The sequence below is a fragment of the Chanos chanos genome, chromosome 4 (genome assembly GCF_902362185.1).
Source record: "Chanos chanos chromosome 4, fChaCha1.1, whole genome shotgun sequence".
In the NCBI taxonomy this organism is placed as follows: domain Eukaryota; kingdom Metazoa; phylum Chordata; class Actinopteri; order Gonorynchiformes; family Chanidae; genus Chanos; species Chanos chanos.
In genome coordinates, this window is record NC_044498.1 from 4,784,500 (window position 1) to 4,806,134 (window position 21,635).

Genomic DNA, 21,635 nt, shown 5'->3' on the forward strand with positions numbered 1-21,635 from the left:
CACACACACACGCGCGCGCACACACACACACACACACACACACACACACACACACACACGCATACACACACACGTGCACCCCTTCAGGCTGAATGAATTTAGAAGCATGTATAAACTGTCACTGTTTACACCCTTGCTATAATGGGCTTAAAAGGTCAGTCACATGACATGATGACATCACCACTCAAAAAAATAAACGCATGGGGAAGCCTCATTTCAGATAATGCGCTTGAGATTGAAAAACAAACAAAGAAACAAACAAAACAAAAACAAACAACAACAAAAAACACCCCACGAACGTCTGCCACAACTGAATTCAGGACAAATATCTCATCAGGACAAAAAGCTATAAACATTTCCCTTTCTGTCTTCCTCTCTGTAAGGACTCCGCTGTGTGAACGTGAAAAGAGTATGAAAATATCATCTGAACAGAGCTAATGGGACATTAACAACAACAGTGGTTGGAATGGGAGTGTATAAGTTATCAGTGCAACCAGACAGATTTGGGAGTTCACTGTTCAGAGACCAAATTCTTGTTTTTTTTTTAGGCTGTTTTTTTTGCCCCCTGCTAGTTAAGAGGCTTTGTAAGTTCTGTGCGACTCCGTTACCTGGGTTTAGGCTCTAATCCGCTTTAAATTGGCCGTTTTTTTTTTCTTTTTTTTTTTTCTTTTTATGAGAGGTTTTTTTTTGAAGTCTTATTCCTGTCCAGTAGAATGGGGATTTATTTTATTTACTAACATAGTCACAAAAAATCAATTCTTTACTTCACCAACCTACTTTTGCCCTTTTAAAAAGGCCAAGGCAATCAGCAGTGCTGTCTGACGTTACATTTGAAAACAGTGACATTTCCAGAACATTCTTTCCAAGGTATCGATGCTCTGAAATGGGGAACCGTCTTTCTGCTCGGTTTAACTGGAGGGAAGACTGATCCAAATGTAGCGTTACCGTCGAGCGACGGTTGAGCACATTCTGATTTCAGGTCGGCGAGGAAAGGTTGACGAGATTGCTGAAGACTCGGTTTGTTCAAAGCACACGAGCACGCAGGCATTCACATACGTACAAAAAAAAAAACGACTTTCAAGTCCTACTTTGATTACAGTGTGTGTGTGTGTGTGTGTGTGTGTGTGTGTGTGTGTGTGTGTGTGTGTGTGTGTGTGTGTGTGTTGCTATTTATATGTAGGTATGTAGGTTTGTATGGTGTGTGTGTGGTGTGTGTGCATGAGTACATATTGGTACATATATATGGTTTGTGTTTGTGTGTATGTAGGGTGCTGTGTGTGTGTGTGTATAGGCAGATTCTCTGTGTCTGTTCTAGATCACTCTACACACGATGAGTTTACACTTGAGCAGAGTTATAAATACACGTGAAATGTAAAGAAATAACATGGAGAGAGAATGGCATGTCCACAAATATGATTTCTATATGCTACATTACAAACACTTAGAAGCAAAATCAATCAATCAATCAATCGATCAATCGATCAATCAATCAATCAACCGATAAATGTCGGAATCAGTTAGTAAGTAAGCCCACCGTTTGGTTGAGGCTCTCCTGGGATGACGTCGGGTGTTACATCGACAGCGGATTCATAGTGAAAACCGACACACTTGCCTTTAATGACTCTCACTTGTGGCTCTCATGAAAAGGTCTCGTTCGGGTTCCTGTACACCGTCCTTGGGAATCAAGAAAGTGGAATGTTCACGTGAAAAGGCTGGACGTCCGGTCAGAGAGGTTTCGACCGCTGCGGTCTACCATCAGTCCCGGACTGCTGAGCGCTGGTCTGGGAAAGGTGGAAGTCTCACGCAGAACTGAGTACTGTCCCACTTCTCTAAATGACCTGGTGGCTTACTTACTGTACGGTGTTATAAAACAACACGCTTCAGAGACGACACCGCAGAAACCACGGCAACCGCAAATGAGCTCTACCACAGCCGGTCTGGTTCTATGCCATCCCAAACCCCTGTCTGAAAATCAACTCTGACACTGACATACACTTATTCTGTAAAATCAGACACGTACCAGACCGGGCACGTCAAGGAAAAAAATCGAACCTGGTCCACATTCATGGTCATTCAGAGAAATGCCTCCTTATGACGGGGAAAAAAAATTTATTGCTTTTGAGTTTTTTTTCCCCAGCAGAGAAACAGTTAAAAAAAAGAGATAGTGTTAATGATCTGGGAAGTTAATGAATTTACGACTTTCACATGGTGAAAATCGCTTAACCATTCTGTCTCAAGAACCAATAGGAAAACTCGGTGCTTTGTCCCACCTGCTATAGGAGAACCAATGTGAACAGTCTAAACAACATTACACATCGTGTGCAAAATTACAGCTACAAGATATGTGTCTTTGAGTTTTTTTCACAGCTGTTTGACATTTTAAAAATCATTTTAACAGCACGATAAATCAAAGTTTGGTTTTGATTTCAAGTGTGTTAAAGAAAATGACCTTAAAACTAAAAAAAAAAAAACAAAAAAAACAAACAAACATATAAAAACGCCAATGTCTGACAGGAAACCTGTGTGAGGTACTGAGAAACTGTGAGATAAGGGTCATAATGTGACCAGAATGTAAACAGTGTTCAACTTCCTCTTTTTCTGTCGAGACAACATAGACTGGACAGTTTCAGTAATTCACTACCAGTACATATACTAAAAAAAACCTACTTTGTTTTGTCTTCCCCTTGGCCAAACCAAACTTCTTTTCACTAAAAAACCTTCAGCAACACATGACTGAAATCCTTTGAAGCTTTATTTTTTGTTTTGTGGTTATGCCACTGACAACCAGAGCATTTCTGAGGCCCGGATAACCGTCTGTATAAAAAAAAAAAAAAAAACAACAACAAAAAAAACCCTTTCCGCTCAGACGGGTAATCTGGTGCTAAGATCTGTTTACACTCAGACAGTAGCAAAGATTGATTCTGTTCAGAGACGAGGGCCCAAACTACTATGACAAACACACCTGCGTTTGTTCTACGCTGTGTGTGTTCGTGTGTGCACGTGCACGTGTGTGTTCGTGATCATCAGCCTCAGGCTGAACCATTTTGGAGAGGTGTTGTGTATTGTCTACACAGTCACCTATCACGGCCGCCATCTTCTCCTGCCTGCTCCTATTCCAGCAAACACAGCACTTTCCACAGAGAGAAAGAGAGAGAGAGAGAGAGAGAGAGAGAGAGAGAGAGAGAGAGAGAGAGAGAGAAAGCATGTGTGTTTTTAGGTCAGGACATGTGTGTGTGTGTGTGTGTGTGTGTGTGTGTGTGTCTGTGTGTGTTGTCTCTCTGCCCCTCTGCGGGTCTGCTTTAGTGCTCAGTGGTATATTGGTGAACTCCGGAAACATCCGAACAGTAAATCAGAGGATGAGCAGAGAATCTGGATCCAAAGTGAACAAAATGTCCACACATGGGAATCTGAACATGAACAAGGAACACACACACACACACACACACACACACACTCAATTTAGTTCTCTGGGTTTTGCATATGCCCTTGAAAGATGGTCTGACACTGATTCCTGTAAAGGGGTTTTAGATAAGATAAGATAATTAGTGTGTGAATATATTACTGTCAATCATGCGTGTGCTCAAAGCCCGACCACTGTAACAACACATTACACTGACTGACTGAACCAGACCAGACTATTCCACTGACTGACTGGACCAGACTATTCCACTGACTGACTGGACCAGACTATTCCACTGACTGACTGAACCAGACTAGACTATTCCACTGACTGACTGGACCAGACCAGACTATTCCACTGACTGACTGGACCAGACCAGACTATTCCACTGACTGACTGGACCAGACCAGACTATTCCACTGACTGACTAGACTAGACTATTCCACTGACTGACTGGACCAGACCAGACTATTCCACTGACTGACTAGACTAGACTATTCCACTGACTGACTCTTTCCTCTGCAGCTTCATGTGGTCCAGTCAAAAGTCACACACACCCTGGGTCATTACAACAAATTAGAGAGAGGGAGAGAAATGGGAGAGAAAGAGAGAGAGAGGGAGAGAAATGGGGGGTAGAGAGAGAGAGAGAGAGAGAGAGAGAGAGAGGAGAAAAGGGAAGAAAAAAGAAGTGATGGGGAGGGATAGGGGGAGAACAGAGAAAGAAGAACAGAGAAGAGAGAAGTTGGGGAGAGAACAGAGAGAGAGAGAGAGTGAGTGAGTTTGTAGAAAGTTCTGAGGGAATGCTGCTGTGTTTATTGCTTGTGCATGACTGGAGTTGACTACCTCTCAGCACAGGGGCCTTCAGCTAATGAGCAACATATCGTCACTACTGTATACAACACACACACACGTACACACACACACACACACACACACAGAGGAATGTGAGCTTGCTGGTGGTAAGCTGTTGGCACAGGGGAGTGGTGAAGTACTAATCCAAGCATAAGAGAGTTCGTTAGTGGAGGAGCAAGATAGAGAGAATGGGCGTGAAAAACCAGCCATACCTGAGTGAGGAATCCTCACGGCGATGAAAGCCCTATTGTGACATCACACACACACACACACACACAGACACACACACACACACACACACACACACACCTTGGCACGTCCACAGACACAATTTAACATCTTAACTGTTTTCCCTCTGAGTACACCCATCATGTGTTTGTGTGTGTGTGCGTGGTGTGTGTGTGTGTGTGTGTGTGTGTGTGTGTGTGTGTGTGCGTGCGTGCGTGCGTGTGTGTGTGTGTGTTTAAGTCATGTTCTAAGTGAACTGTAACGTGCTTTGTTTTTGGATGACAAAGCTTGTATGACTTGAGTGGTAAGGGTTCTAAATGACCTACATAGATCAGGTTAATGTTCAACATAATTTACTGTGCTTCACACAGACACACACACAAACACACACTTTATGTGTGTATATATGTTTGTGTTGTGTGTGTGTGTATATATAGGGTTAAGGTATATATATATATATATATATATATACACTGATGCCATGCTGAATGCATACTAGTGTGTGTGCATGTTTAAGCGTAGGCTGTATAACATACTGGTGTTTTGTGTGCCTTTACTGGACGTTTTGGTGGTGTTTTGTGTTCCTGTGTATACTCGGCTGTTTTTTGTGGTGTGCGTGCGTGCGTGCGTGCGTGCGTGCGTGTGTGTGTGTGTGTGTGTGCGCGCGCTCTGCTGACGTTTTGTGGTATTCTGTATAATTATCTGATGTTACTCGTGTTTAAATGTGAAGGTCCATAACATGCTCCAGGACATGACCATGGCGGGGACTGGCCCCACTGCTGCTCCAGACGGCAGTAAGGCACACCCAAACAAGCCCAATCTCAGCCTCTTTCTACCCATATGAGAGTGTGTGTGTGTGTGTGTGTGTGTGTGTGTGTGTGGTTGAGTGAGAAACACAGAGAGTGTGTGGATGGAAGAGAGAGAGAGAGAGAGAGAGAGAGAGAACTTGACCAGCTTCCAGTAAAAAATAATTATGAGCCACTCCTAAGTCACCTTAGTACTTGTAAACATGGCTCACGGCAAGGTGTGTGTGTTTGCGTAAATATTACAGTGTTGCTTCCGGCAGTGTGTGTATGTGTGTGTGTGTGTGTGTGTGTGTGTGTGTGTGTGCATGTGTAAATATTACAAGGATGCTTATGGCAGTGTGTGTGTGTGTGTGTGTGTGTGTGTATGTGTGTACATATTACAATATTGCCAATGGCAGTGTGTGTATGTATGCACGTGTGACTGCGCACATGCATAGACAGATGTGTGTGTTTGTGTGTTTGTGTGTGTGCACGTGCGTGCATGCATATGTGTTTTATGTGTGTATTTAGATTTCACTATCTGTGTGTTACTTTTCATAACACCAGTGCTTCTGACGCTCATGGCAACAAAATATTAAACATTATCAATCAAGAGTGTTTTTGCTTTTAAGAATAATAACTCTCAAGTCAATTATCACGATTTGCATGAGAGAATTTGCGTTGAGAGTTGAAGAGTAAAGGTGAAGAGGGTACTTCAGCGGGGCTTTACCCTGAGGTGAATTGCTGAGTGACAGACAGGCAGCAAAGAGCCTTCAGGTTTCCTTCTGTGAGTGGAGCTGGTCAGAGCATGTCTGAGCGCGAACGCAATCTCAGTATCTCAGTCAGAGGTCTCCAACCTCAAATCATATCACATCCAAACCACAACTGGGTCAAAGCTTACTTAACCAACTCACACAGCTATTGCTGACAGAGTCCCCACAAAAAAAGAAAGAAAAAACATGTTTGGAGAAGAGAAGAGAAGAGAAGAGAAGAGAAGAGAAGAGAGGAGAAGAGAAGAGAAGAGAAGAGAAGAGAAGAGAGGAGAAGAGAAGAGAAGAGAAGAGAAGAGAAGAGAAGAGAAGAGAAGAGAAGAGAAGAGAAGAGAAGAGAAGAGGAAGTATATGGAGACTCGAAAGAAACCGCTTCAAATTGAAAGTTAAATAGAGAAGACCAGATTAGCTTTTGGCGGGGAGAAAAAAGCGGGAGTGAGAGCGAGAGTGAAAACAAGAGAGAGAGAGAGAGAGAGAGAGAGAGAGGGAGAGAGATGTTTGTCAGTAAATCGACATTCTCGCTAGCACCAGGTCCTAAAGCGACTCAGTTTAGCTGATCTGTGCACCACTCCACATCCAGTTAGTTCCAGTCTTTGCTGGTTTGTTCACACAGAGAATGATGGGGGCCCTCTGGTTAAGCTGGGTGTGATGCGGGGGACTTTGTCACTGCTGACTTAGAGTGTCACCAGGCTGGCTGTATGAATGAGCAGACAGGGTCGTCTATAGGAGGCTGGTTTGTTCTGCCACGTCTGTCACACACAGTGTTCATCCATCCAACTGATTCTGCCATCAGGATGTTTACCTTACCCTTTATCTTCACTAGGCTCATAAAATAACAGCCAGATGAGAGAGGGGGAGAGAGAGCGAGAGAGAGAGAGGGACAGAGAGAGAGAGAGAGAGTGAGAGAGGGAGAGGGAGAGAGAGAGAGAGAGCTGAACATTCTACTGAGAACCAGAGAAAGGAGAAATAATGGAGCGTTAGATATATGGATGGATGGATGGATGGATGGAGGAATGAGAGAGTGAATGGATGAACAGACTGGATGAGTGAAAGAAGGCTGTATGAAGCACAGTGATGGATGGAAGAAGAAAGAGAGTGTGTTACAACACACAGAAATGTAGACACACTGAACTGTCTGTGTTCACACAGCTGCTGTAAGCCTAGACCCATCAGGGGAGACGAAAGAGGATTCCTTCCTCTGACAATGCACGCTCTTGGTCAATTTATGACAGTATTGGAAATCACAGTTTAGGGAAGAGAAAGTGAAAGATGCATTTCATGTTTTTGCTGGCTTGCGAAAGGCAGGAGAGCTATAAGGGAATCCCCCAGGTCAAACTTTTGTTTGTGAGTACAAATTCCAGTTTTTGAGAAGTGTTTGAAAATGGAGCAAGGACAAAGGGAAATCTCTCTTGCGGCGCACTGATTGGACCTATACTCTCTCACGAATGTGGTGGGCGCCAAGAGAGCTTCTTTCTGCTTCCCAGTGATTGGACCCATGTTCTCCTGTTCCTGCGACAAGAGCCCTCGGGCACTGTTCTGTTCGGTCCCCTGACCTTTCACCTCTTCATGCTTCCAGGCTTGGTGCCAAGAGCTCAGAGCACCTTGGCCATGGTGACCTCTACTGTGGGGTCACATGCCTAAGGGGCAAAGGTCGACTGGGTTACAACGTTCAAAGGCATGTGCATATTTATGTGTAAGAGAAAAATGGCAGAATGGGAGAGGAGAGGAGATGAAAACGAACACTCCACCCCTGCTGACTTTTAAAAACCAAAAGACCATCCAAAAGGTTACTCAAAAAGGGCATGTCTCATAGGAGAAGCCAAAATATCAGCTCCATTATCTTGGCCTTTTTAACAGCCAATCAGCACCTGGTATAAACACCTGCTCCCGCCCACCTCCCCAAGGGGAGAGTGAAACGAGACTGGAAGGCAGCCACGTTACTAAGACACAAAGCGTCTCTCTCTCTTTCTCTCTCACTCTCTTCCTGTTGTTCTCACCTCCTCTTTTTCCCAAGAGTCTGTCTTCTAGACATCACACAAGACCAGATACTGTCTGCCAAATGTCATTAGAGTTCACAATCTCTCATAAAAATGCAAAAAAAAGGTACTGACCAATCAGAATAAGTCAGGAAAAGGGCTCAGAAATAAAATGGTCTTAAATGGACTCATATTACAGAAAAGACAATGGGGAACATTAACACACATCTCTTATGACCACTTATTACCTATGGTTTAGTTTAATGTCTGTGGAGGCTGTGGTTGTTTTTTTTTTTTAGTGTTAAAGTATCCAGATGTGAGGCTGACTGTCCTTGTGTTTCTATGCTACGTTATGGAGAACGGCTTGTGTTTTGTTCTTGTGTGACACTGTCAAAGTGGGTTATGATTTGCTTTTCTGTCAATACAGTACAAAAGTGGGTTTTGTTTTGTTTCTCTATGCTACAGTATAGAGATGGATTAAAATAAAGAACAGAGGTCCCTGATAGCTGACTCATAACATGATTCATCTGGTTTAAAAAAAAAAACAACCGACTTGCATAACTTGGAAAAGTAAGGTTTCGTCAGAGTTACTGGCTGGACAAATATATGATTCTAACAGTCTTTGGTGTTTGTGTCTGCCTGTTTGTTTGTGTGTGTGTGTGTTTGTCTGTGAGTGTGTGTAAGAGACTGCATGTGTGTGTGAGGGATGTGTGAGAGAAAGAGAGAGACTGTGTGTGTGTGTGTGTGTGTGTGTGTGTGTGTGTGTGTGTGTTTCCTGCAGTTCAATCTCATCCTCCAACACCCTCCTTCTGCTCTCTGATCCTCAACTCCATAAACAGCTGCACCGTCTCTCTAGCAGTTCAACACGGAACGCTCCGAGATGACCAGAAAATTCCGAATAATGAACCTTTCCCCCACCCCCACACTCCCTAAAATCTCTTCCCAAAAAAAAAAAAAAAAAAAATCTCTTCTTGTTAAAACTGCTGCAAAACCCGTTCCTCTCTCCAGTTCTTTTCTTCTGGTCGTATAAGAGAACACGGCCAAAGATGCTCGATGGTAACAAAGATGACCCACTTAGGTCTCCGCTGTGTTGAGGGCCAGGCCCACAGACATTTCCTGTGTTCTCTCTCTAAGCCAGTCTCTGCTAAACTCCAATCAGAGCCAAGGGACCATAAATCATTAGAGGCTGTGAGCAGGAGACCGGGGGTGGGGGGACAGCGTTGAAATCACATTATCAACTTCACATCATACTCTCAGGCCAAACAGGCATCTGGCTCACCTGGACTCATGCCATCTTGAGTCTCCATCACCTAACAGGGATTTCCTAATGTTTCAAAAAACGGTATTCACAGCATTCTATAATGGTGCACGTTATCCTTTAACGTTCAGTTAAATACCGTGCAAGCTCATTTGTGTAGCAGTTGTTCTTGTTGTTGTTGTTTGGTTTTAGGGTAGACACAATCACACAATAACTTTTCAGGCTTAACACCCTTAACCAGCTTGGCTATGATGACAACATCAAGGGGAAAAAACTATATGCGGGTGACAAATAGAGGGACAAAAAGATGGCAGACTGAGAAAACATTAACCTGGGTAGGATTTAGAATGGATTGTTCAGTTATAGTCCCTGTATAAACCTTTTAAGGCTTGATTATTCAGCCAAATTACGTAGAGTGTTAGCATAACAAAGTGCTAGCTTAGCTTAGCCTAAACTAAGTGTGACCGGGAAGGTCTGTACACAGCCCTGTGTAAACGCAAGGTATTAGCTCAGCATAAACAGGGCCGGGTGTGACCACACCAAGCTGCAAACAGCATATCTGACCTTTGGACAAAGACTACAGTTTCAGATTAAGGAAAAGAAAATTCAGTTATCGTGGAACTGCGGCAACGCAGGTATTTCCGTTATAACAGTTTCCAATATTCCGGATGCGGAGAACTGAGAAACCTAGTAGGATTCAGATTTATATTCCCCAATGGGAACTTGGTTCTAGGAATCCTCGAGGGACATCAGAAGGAATTTTCAGAATTCCGAAGTCCAAAAGAATTCCAAGATTGCAAGGGGCTCTGGAATTCTTGGATAAGGTGTCTTGCCTGTTGACAGAAACGTGAGATTAAGGCCTGTGGGGTTCACGGTGACCACACGCAGGGGCTGATGAATATGAGTATTAAAATGTTTTCTTTCGCTGTTCCTCCCTCTCTCTCTCTCTCTCTCTCTCTCTCTCTTTAAATTTGCTCCCTTTTTCTGTTTTCTTTTTTTTTTTCCTTCTTTTTTCTCTCTCTTTTTTTTTTTTTTTAAAGAAAATTCCCCTCGCTCAGCTTGGCAAAGCCAAGCTGCATGTTTTAATAAGCCTGCCGGTTTCTTAGCAACCCTGGGTGGCCCACTACCCTACATCTCTGAGAAAAGAGGCAGAGAACACAGGCGCTTTGAGAACGAGAGGGATACGGCGCCTTGGACCAACACAAACTAAACAAAATATTCCCCTCTCTCCCTCCCTCCCCCCTCCCCTGCCTTACCACCAACACCATCACCAAAAGGAGAGAGAAAACTGAACTTTTTTTTTTTTTCTTCTTCTTCTTCTCTATACTCACAGAAACTCAACTCCAGCCTGCAGAGAATCAAAACACTGACAAAACCTCAGGGAGGTGAAAGAGGTTAAAACATTTGTTCGCGTTATGGAGGATATTTGGATAGCAGTTTCCTTCAGTGAGATCACGGGTCTACAGAGGGCAGCTGGTGACATAAAGTAAGAGAGTTATGCAGTTTTCAGGGTTTTTTTGGGGGGGTTTTTCCCTTTCCTTTCCCTAGACATAATACATGACCAGTGAGGGAAGCTTTGCAGCGTACGTCAAACTGATTTCCTTCGAGTCAAGAGCACCGATCATCTGAGCGCTAGGCAAGTGGGTTAGGAGCTCCTGGGAAATAAGGATGGTCTTTACTCTACAAAGGAGAAACTGCAGTGATGTTGACGGCAAATCTGTGCATGTAGGTCAGAGGGAATAAGCCATGATGGTCTGCTCTGCCCGTATATAACCGCCGGACGTCATATGTTATGTAAATACAGACCAGACTGTTTGGGTTTGCTATTCCATACTGACAGAGAACATACAGGGAAGGGCTGAGTTTGATGCATGAATCCATAATAATATGTCTCTGATTTGCAATAAAGGAAATGCAGAGACCATAATAATATATTTCTGAGAGAATTGCACAAACAAGTTTTCACGTTCACGTTTTATTTCTGTGCTCTTCGCTCAAAATCTAATTTTTAGCAGTTTGTTCGACGCACGTGTGAAAAAACACGTCTGTCTCTTTTTTTTGTTTTTTTTTTTTTGTCTTTTTTCCAAAATTCCTCAAATTTTATGGAAACTGTCTGGAGAATACTGAAACATTGCATGCATACTTGTCTGAGTTTTAATTAGGAAGCATGTGTAACCATTTTAATTAACTCCAGGCTTCTGTTAACAAACTCCCCGAGCATATTTGGAGGGCTTTTTGCAAAGGCATGCTGTGTTGCGAGATGCATGTGAGATGGGTGTAGCATTTCGGGTTATCCCGTACAAGACGCCAACTTTTTTTTTTTTTTTTTTTTTGGTAGCCTACTCACCATGTCCAGTTCCTGTGAGACTCTGCGCTTTCGAAGCTCCTCCATACGCTCACTCACGTCACTGAGGCAAGTGTTATAATACTCAGAATACTCCTGAGCCAAGTCATCTATATTACCCAAAGAGCCATCCTGGAAAAAGAGGGAGGGAGAGAGAGAGAGAGAGAGAGAGAGGGGGATTTAGCTCAAGCCAAGCCCAGTTTACGTCTGCAAACATTGTATTTGACATCTGAAATTTACCAAAGCTTCGAGAGCTCCTGACACAATACATGGGAAACATCAGAGTTTTTTTTTTTCTTCTTCTTCTTCTTCTTTATGTCCAAATATAAAATACATTAGCTGTACGCTGGTCCCCCCTACAATGTAAGCAAACTTTGTCTCCCATCAGACAAAGATCTGGAAGAGCTTAAGCTTAGTGCATGTTCACTAATATTCTCTCTCTCTCTCTCTCACACACACACACACACACACACATACACACAGAAGCATCCACAAGTACTTGAGCACTAGACAAGCTTCATTAAATGACTTATCACAGACACGCGATTTAAATCAACCTCACACGAACGGCACCAACTAACAGGCACAAAACATGAGGCGCACACGCACACCCACACACACACACACACACACCCACACACCCTCACACACACACACACACAAAGCATTAATTACTAATTTATTTGTGTTTTTCATCTCACATGAATCTGCTTACAGGAAAACCAAGCAGAGCAGATCTTCACCTACTGGGAGCATAAGCCACTCTCTCTTTCTCTCTGTCTCTCTCTTTCTCTCTGTCGCTCTCTTTCTCTCTGTCGCTCTCTTTCTCTCTCTCTTCATTCTCACTGAATTTGCCCTTGCTCTTTCATTTCAGACCATTATCCGTGTCACGGAGGACCAGAAATGAAGACATGCTCTCACGTGTTTCAATTCATTCCGAACATGCTCAATACTCTCCTGTTGTTATGTGTGGTTGTGAGCGCGCACACACACACACACACACACACACACACACACACACACTTGCCTTGCTGACCTCTACAGCTGCTTGATGTATGAGTCCATACATTGATCTGTGGTGCTGCCTGTCTCTGACCTCAACAAATGTGTGTGTGTGTGTGTGTGTGTGTGTGTTCTGTCTCTCTTTGTTACAAAACCGCAATGACCTCAGAAAGAGAGAGAAAGAGAGAGAGTGGGAGAGAAAACGAGTGAAAAGAGAACAGAGCTGAAGAGAGTTTCTCCCGTCCCTTCTACCATTATATCTGCCTCAATATAATAGAAATGATTGACATGATGGTTAACACTGCTTGGTTAACCATAAACAGGTGGAGAAGAAAGAAGATAAAAATAGACCTTAAGTAATGTGCACCAGCTCATAGTTTCAAATTCAACAATGGTCTTTTTTTTCCCCTTTCTTTCTTTCTTCAGAGGAAAAATAAGACTCTGGACCAATACCTTTTCTCGAGCTGAGATCGTTATCCTGAAGTTCTCTGATGCCCTTTTAAAGCTTCAGTTAGAGAAAAGTCCAGCACAAATATCTACTTCCTGGCCTGGACCTCTCAACCTAACACATATTTCCGGTTATTGTGCACTCAGACTAGAGGTAGGGACCCCCCCCCCCCCCCCCCCCCCCCTCACCCCTCACCCTCCAACCCCCACCCGTCACACACCCAGTTCCAAAGAGTTTGTTCTTGTTCCTCAAGACCTCCATCCGACACACTCACTGCACTGAGACTTTGTCCTAAATTCACAATGGACGCACCTAAAGCCTCAGGAAAAGTTACAGGGCTTTCATTTTTAATGTGGAGAGTTGGAAAGTCTGTTTGAGAGACAAAGTATGACTGGTAATCTAACTTGCTTTCCCAAATACAGTTAAAAAAAGAAAGAAAGAAAGAAAGACAGAAAATTTTGAAATTCTACTCAGGCAAAAGGGTTCAGAGATGTTGCATCAATGTTTTACCATAGACAAGAGAGACATTGTAAACTGATTTGTTTGGCCTGAACTTCTGTGAACTTTCTTCTTATTTCCATCTCATTTTTTCTCCCCAAAAAATTCCTAGCACATGCTCTCAGATGGCTGAGATTCCCAGCGGTCCGCTCCCCAAACATGCGAGGAATTCCAGCAAGCGTGTTCCCTTTCAACGACAGCTATGGGACGCAGGAGCTCTTCAGCCAAAACGTGATATGAAGCAGTTTGAGATCATTTCTGGGGCTTGTCTATCAGCATTTCAGTGAGTGCATAACTCCATAAATCACTACTGTACCCCCATCCCCCCCATTCCAAAAACACTCCTCAAAAACTGAAAGAATAAAAAAACTCGCAAAATCTTTCTTTCATCCATTTAGAAAGTCCTTCATTTGACTTTTGACAGAATGCAGAATACTTGCATAAAACATGCTGAAAAGCCTTACGAAACCAGTTTGAACCCGAGCAGATTATGTGGTAACTCCACAAAGCCCCCCCCAGACATTTTCTCTTTTTTTGGGGGGAGGGGGCATGGGGGGGGGGGGGGGGGGTTCTGCTGGTCCAATACTCTCCTGACTCACTGATGCCCTGGACCGCATTCATGTCCATGCAATCTGGCCTCGTGCTTAAAGCCAAACTCCACCAGAACCACTTTTCAAGCTCTTAGCGCTGCAGTCCAAGCTCTTCCCGTAATGACAGAGCATTGAGTGGCCAACAGCAGCCATACGCGGAATTATGGCAGAGAGAGGCAATGCCGGTACTCCGGTCCAAGATCATTTTTCCCATCCGCATCTATAACTGAACTCATTATTCCACATGTGGCAGGGAGAGAGGGAATCGAATTTTTAACAACACTTTTATTTCTATACCAGTCGTTTTCCTATGCGCACAGGACGGAAAAAAAGAAAAAAGAAGACACAAAACACATTATCCAGATTACAAACTACATTGTTCAGGTTACACTGAATGTGAAAAGGGAAAAGAAATGGAAAGAAAAGGGAAAAAAAAAAAAACCTAATTACGTGAGAAATCATCTCCAAGCATCCAGCTCTATAGCAAAGTCTGAGTCATCAGCTAGATAACAAATGGATTCATTAAAGCATCACTGAGTCTCAAAAGTCCTCAGGTTGCTCCTTACCGTGTCGAACTTTGAATCTATTATATATAATCCTGAATTTCACCAAACATATTTGTATGTCCTTTCAGATTTAAGAGTGGACCTGTGTAAGCAGGTCTACGGTCAGGTGTTAATCCCATCATTAGAGAGAGAGAGAGAGTGAGAGAGAGAGAGAGAGAGCGAGAGCGCACCCAGTTCTATCTATTCATTGCAAGAGAGTTGATGCAATGGGCCTCCATACCAGTTCTTTTGGTCCAGTTACGGAGGCTGAGTTTGCTGCTCTGCTGCCTGGATGAACTAATCCTTGACCTCCCTCCTCTTTGTGCAAGAACAAAGTGCTTTGTGGGACCCAGTGAAATTGGTCCCAGAAAAAGTCCACCTACTGAAGCCCAGAACTTTACCAACAGATCAGAATCCAGGCCAGATGACGCCAAAGCGCAGACCCCACCAGGCTGTTTAACTGTACGAGGACACGCCCTGTAAGATGTTTGAGACAGCAGCCGCCCCCAAATTCCCTAGACGCCTCACCGCATTCTCTAGGATACTTTCCCTCTAGGATACTTTCCTGATTCTTCCCCAGATAAATGTTTCTCGCCACACATAAAACCCAAGATATTTCATTTTACTATACCAAATTGTGGACACATGTTTTTTTAAGGGACTACCTATGGCCATTATGTGTCTTTGTTGACTGATAACGAGACGTTGGTTAGGCCGCCAGGCAGGACAGGGCGTCTCCCTTGCTTCACTCCCCTTCAAGCACGACATCATTCTCTTCTCAATTCACCGTTGCTGAAGTGATAAAATCAAATTTTGAAAATGGAGTCCTTCAATTTGCCAACATCTCATTATCAGTCAACAAAGACAAGAACCGGCATGGGTAGACATTTTAAAATCATGTCTACAGTTTGGTAGAGTAAAAATCGTTAATGTCAGATCTGTGTTTTATACAGCAGTAGCCAGTGAGTAATGTATTCTAGACAGTGCATATTTCTGTCGTATGCCTCTCTGGATCTTAAGAGGAGCACTCAAACCGCCATTAATCTTAACCACGGTCTCAATGTTCTGGTACAAAGTCTGGATCATGGTTATGAGGCATGGGCTAGCCCCAAGCTCACGTAAGGCGCGCCAAAGGTAACAGTGCTGGGACCAGTCAAAAGCCTTTTCCCTGGTCTAAGGAAATCAGACCCAGCCTTAATTGCCAACAGTCTGGAGAAGTCCTCGACGTCGTAAATCAGGGCCCTGTTATCAGAGGGTGACCTGTTCAGCACACAGTAGGGTCTGGTCACGATATAGTACTTTTTCCCGGCGTCTCCCTCGACCCACTGGCCAAAGCCATAGAGTGGATTTGTGATTAAAACAAAGCACAGGGGAAAAGGCTGCCAGTTTCTAATATCCTGCAAGTCTCCTTTACTTTGGCAGCGGGATAACGGTTGCTCTTCAACAGCTCAGTGGCAGCCAGCGCGTCCTCCCGCCAAACTGTCGTAGAGTAGTACTACCGGCAGATATTCTCCCACGAAAAAAAGCCGAAAGGGCTTATAAAACTCCACAGGGAGGCCATCAACACCAGGGGCCTTCCCGTTTCCTCTTGCTCTCCAAGTTGGCACAGAGCTCACCCAGACACAGGTCGACCCCCCCCCCCCCCAAAAGACCTGTACCGGACTCCCTGGCTACCTTCAGAAGACTACGAGAGAAACTGCTGGAAGCTGTTTCATTTGCTCCGTATTCACTCCTGTAAAGGAGAGCATAAAGGAGTGTCTCTGTGTTATGACCCTGAGTCATAAATGGTCAAATGTGTATTATTTCGTGTGCTGTTGTTTTTCTCCCCCTGCCTGTGTGTGGTGCTGTTTCCTCCCCTGCCTGTGTTTCCCCCGTATGTCTCTTTAATGTGTTGCTTTGCAGGTGGCGATCGAGGATTGGCCCACAGTCGACGGCGCCGGTTTTAAAAAGACGCGCCACCCAGATGCCGGCGCCTCTCGTTTTGTCCTGGCCACTTTGTCCGTGTCCGTTCCCGTTCGTTTGCGATTTGATAACTTGTTGTGTGTGTTTCGAGAAAGATTCGTTGAATGTGTTTTGGGAGAAAGATTCGTTGCATTTGCGGGCTTAGTAAATTCCCCGTCCTGTCGGCAGAGCAAAGAGTTCCGTTTCTCCGTAGTACAAAAGTATTTAAGCACCTGGAGAATGAACAATTCATAAAAACTATTGATATATGACCAGACATACCTCTGATCACAATGGACCTTCCCTAAATTACTTCTTCAAATGTCATAAGACACTGGATAAAAAAAAAAAAAAAAAAGATTTGCAAGCATTTCTGCATCATTCCACTGCTGTTAGGGTTTTTTGGCCCAGGACAATACAAACTTCCTAAATTCCCCCCCCCCCCCCCCCCCCCCCCCCCAATCTGTTCCATTATTCCCATCAATGCGCGTCACTTGTAAAAACAAGCCATCGACGCGTCTAGACAAGTTCAAAGAGTGCTACCCCATTTTTTTGTCGCCCCTTACACCTTCTGTTTTTAACATGCTTAATTTAAGGAGGTGACTTCCTTTTGAAATAGGAATAAATCACTCCATTTTAGTCTCATCATGGAGTCCTTTAAACTTGAGCTTTTGGATTACTTTCTTAAGGTGGTACGTTTCCTGATCCACAAACAACTCATTCTCTCTTTCGCCTTCAAGCGATGTCTTACAGATTAATGTCTTACAGTACAAAGACTGTTTTGTCCAGAAAACAACACTCTTTTTTTCCGCTCTTGTCAACTCCCTGTTGGACGACTGCAGAAACATTATCATTTTTCTCAAAGCCATAACCACTTCTTAAACTAGCTTACCTGCTGGTACAAGAAGTTGAGTCTGATGATTCACATTCACTGTTGGGAGTAGAATATCAGTGCAGAACTCCGATTCACCTTTTTTTTTTTTTTTATATCTTTACCTGCTGACTCTCTCACCACACCTTTCTTTGCCTAACACCCCCCCCCCCACCAAGGGACACTTACCTTTGGTTTCTCTTTTACCCTTACTACCTTCAATATTCTTTAATCATGCTCCACACCCCTGTCCTTGCCACCCTGCCCTTCCAAAACAGATTCAGCTACTGTCAGGGCCTAACTGGGAACCGCTTGTCTTTGTTACCGATTCTAATCTTTAAGGTAAGGTTTAAATCCTCAACATGGCTCTTGAGGATCATGTGAACTTGGCGCCTAAAGAAAACAACATGTTTTCAGAGGGGCGATTAGCAACGCAGAGGAATGTTTTTCCACCGGTGATAGTGGTTGACCATGTCTTGGCATCGCTGTGCCTAAACACTAACAAATGGTGCAGCACTGGAAATCATTTTTTTTTTTAAAATGGGTGAACCACAGGAAGCACTGGCATGAGTACCTTGGATGACAACCCTGTTCTCAACCACTTTGCGCACTTTATCAGCACTGTCCAGGAATATCGCAACTGTTCATCCTGGAACCAGATTTTATATTGTAATAACCGACGACTTCCCCTACCGCTAGTACGCATTCTCAACCGAGCATGGGATGCAGGGAAGACATTTTACGGCATGCTTACCGCGTCAAAAGTTCAAACTCCAGCGCCAAGGTTGCGGCCATGCCAACCAGCAAAAAGCAAAAGCTGATGTCGGATCAAAACACAAACAGTGTTCTTTTGTCCTCACTTATAAAAACCAAACTAAACAAAACGCCGTTAAAAATACAACTATTCCTAACGTATACAAGTAACAGAGGGAAAAACGTAAGAAAACTCACTCACGTTGCGGGAACAGCCACTCTCGGTCACATGCAAACTCCACCCAGTCACTCCCAGCATGCACTCACAGAGAGAGAGAGAGAGAGAGGAAGAGAGAGAGAGAGGGACAGAGATGCACAGAAATAGAGATAGGTGCAGCCACTCACAAGGTGAGGCAAATATTGAGAGTTAATGAGACAGATTGAGAGAGAGAGAGAGAGAGAGAGAGAGAGGGAGAGACAGAGATTGAGCAATAGAGACAGAGATTGTGCAAGAAAGACAGAGATTGAGTGAGAAAGACAGAGAATGAGTGAGAGAGACAGAGATTGAGTGAGAGAGACAGAGAATGAGTGAGAGAGACAGAGATTGAGTGAGAGACTGAGATTAGGGAGGACCAGGGAATTCTAATATGAATTACCAGAGTTATCTATACAGCACATGCCTTCCATTTTCTTATATCCATTGCTGAGATTCCAACCCAGGCCAGTGAGGTAATGTTGCCAGCTCTGTGTGTGTGTGTGTGTGTGTGTGTGTGTGTGTGTATCTCTGGTTTGTTCTTGGCTAGTTCCTTTCACTCATTCTTGATAAAAATAAAACATTCAGTCTCTTTAAGGTTAAAAAAACAGGGAGTCACTCCTGCTGTAACCAACATGATGTAATGGTGTGAGTAAACACTGCATGTTCGCTACACTCTGCCTCCTCACACACTCCCTGTCTGTCAGAACTCTACTCCTCACAAAGCACCATCAGTGTCTAAGGCCAGCTCTACACAGCTCCAGCATACTTCTCACATTAAAAGAACTGATCTGAGAACAGCTCTCTGTGGCACACATAACTGTAATTACTGTGAATACAGAAGACACTGACTGATCCTATATCTGCATGCCTAATCTGTACTCTGAGGCCACTGACGCTTATAGTCCCCAGACCTCTAAAATCTAAAACTCAATCTTAACGGCTGAGATCTGTAAAAAGTAGTTTGAAAGCTTTTTTTCTGTAAAAGTTCAGAAAGCTCCGCACGAACAGCAATCAGGGTTTTTTCCAAGGAGCCTCCAAATGAAAAGTGGAGGAACTGACTGTTTTTTTTTGTTGCCGTTGTTGTTGTTGTTTTTTTTTTTTTTTTGTTTTTTTTTTAAACCAGTCCTCAGCCAAACAGCTACCTTCACTCAAACAACGCCAACTCACTTGAAGGACAGAACAGCTGATCTGTGTCAAGCTCACTCCAAAAAGAAAACAGCGAAAGCGAGAGAAAAGCTTCACGGTCTGCACAGCCGCCCACTGGATGGACCTGGATCAAGATGTTGCGTAACAGGCGGACATTTCCACCGAATCCTCTCTTCCTCTCCTCTGTAATGAGCTCATCGGTTTTCTGGAGTTGGTTACTGGACATGATGGAATTAAAAGACGCAGCCACGGAGAGAGAAGGATGAAAACAGTCACCCATGTTTACGAAAGCGGGTGGACGGTTCGTTGCCGATTACTCAAAAACCCAAAAACTCGAGAGGAAATATTTCATCGCAACTAGGCGCATTTGTATCATACACACTCTCCTTCAAAGTAATCAGGAGAGATGATGAGGCAAATCTGGAATTTTTTTTTTTTTTCTTTTTTTGTGTTTCTTATTTTTGTGTTTTGCTAAGATCATTAAATTTAGTCTGCATTCTACATAGTTCCTCACACAGAAACCGTAAACCCATGACGCAAGTCAAAGGCAAAGTCAAAAAAAAAAAAAAGAAGACAGGCTGGTTTCACTATTATACTCTTGACGGTCAGAGACCAGGGCTACGTGCCAGGTCTCCCCTCGTGATTTAACCTCTCAGTTGTTGTGATTAAACATATGAGAGAGGGAGGAAAAGAATGAGAAGAAAAGAGAGAGAGAGAGAGAGAGAGAGAGAGAGAGAGAGAGAGAGAGAGAGAGAGAGTGAGTGAGTGAGTGAGGGGGAGACATGTCAGAGGACAAAAATGACATGGATGCCAATGCATCGCCGTTCCTCTGACCTTTGACCTGGGCTCGCTGCGGATTCCAGATAATCAATTAGCCACAGCGGTCCTGTCATTCGCTCAGACCACCCGGAAACACGGAGAGGGGGAACGTCGGGAATGTGCCGGGAGATCTGAGAGGGCTGTATGTGTCCCACAGACAGGGAGAGGGATGCACCAAGCCAAGGTTCACTGAAAAAGTCTCTTTATGTCGCAACTTGAGGAAGTGCGATGGCTTGAGGCTGCAGAACCCCAGCAGTTTTGAAGTTCTCGCCGGGTTTTCCATTTTATTTTCAGTCTGAGCACTTCTTCCCCTATTGTGCCAACCCTAAAATAGGAAGCGTCAGAGAGCCGTTCAGAACATTTTCCAACCGAACGAGTTTGCATTCGTCTGAAGTTGTGGTTACTGAGGAATAAATGGTAGACACTTGCAGTGCCCCTTAGGATTCTTTAGGATGTGAGCTTAACATTTTTATATATGCAAAGCGTATGCAAGGGCCTTGAATCTGGTTTTTTGCCAAGTTCCTGACCTTGTGTTTACTGGAGGTCCAGCCCCTAACACAGGACTGTTCAGACTGGTCACCCACCCCCCCCCCCCCCCCCCCCCCCCCCCCCCATTTTGGCTAACTAAGGCGAGAGAGGAAATTGCTTATGCGAGAACGAGAAGTAACTTTCTTCTTTTTTTTTTTTTCTTTTGTTTTTCCCCGACCCTGTCTGTCCAAACCAAACAGCTGTGCTACATTTGTGCCGAGGGACCATTGTGTTGCTATAGAGGCCTGATAAGACCTGTTCATTTTACAGAGACACAGAATTCAGAGGAAAAATCTAAAAAAAAAAAAAAAAACAGGGCCGCTTGCTAAAGCGGAGGCTGCGTGTGAGAAGTTTCTAGATTCGTTCTGAGCTGTTGGCGGACTTTGCCAAACCAAGCATCACAGGCCTTCGCATGACGGGAAATGCGCGTCTCTTGCCTGACAAAAAAAATGGTTTAAAACTATTGAATAATTAAAAGAATTTCCATAAGGAATGCGCCCTGCCCTCGTCGGTTTGTTCTCAGCCGTACACTGCACCTCTTTCCTCTCCTCGGGCACAAATGGAAACGAATCAAATAAACACAAAACAATGAAACTGTCAACATGACATTCCTCCGAAATTCGCTTTTTAAAAAAAAAAGAATGGTAAAATGTATGTTTTCGTTCATCCACATTGGGTTAAAAAA

General features: G+C 43.9%; 1 protein-coding gene across 2 annotated transcripts in view; it reads right to left on the reverse strand.

The window, feature by feature from the left end:
• Window positions 1-21,635, reverse strand: part of sash1a (SAM and SH3 domain containing 1a) — a 211,156-nt gene that overhangs the window by 31,817 nt on the left and 157,704 nt on the right. For both annotated transcript variants that reach the window (XM_030771574.1, XM_030771576.1), the window contains exon 2: window positions 11,617-11,745. In XM_030771574.1, coding sequence (XP_030627434.1) covers window positions 11,617-11,745 — 129 coding nt within the window. The remainder of the gene's footprint in view (window positions 1-11,616; window positions 11,746-21,635) is intronic.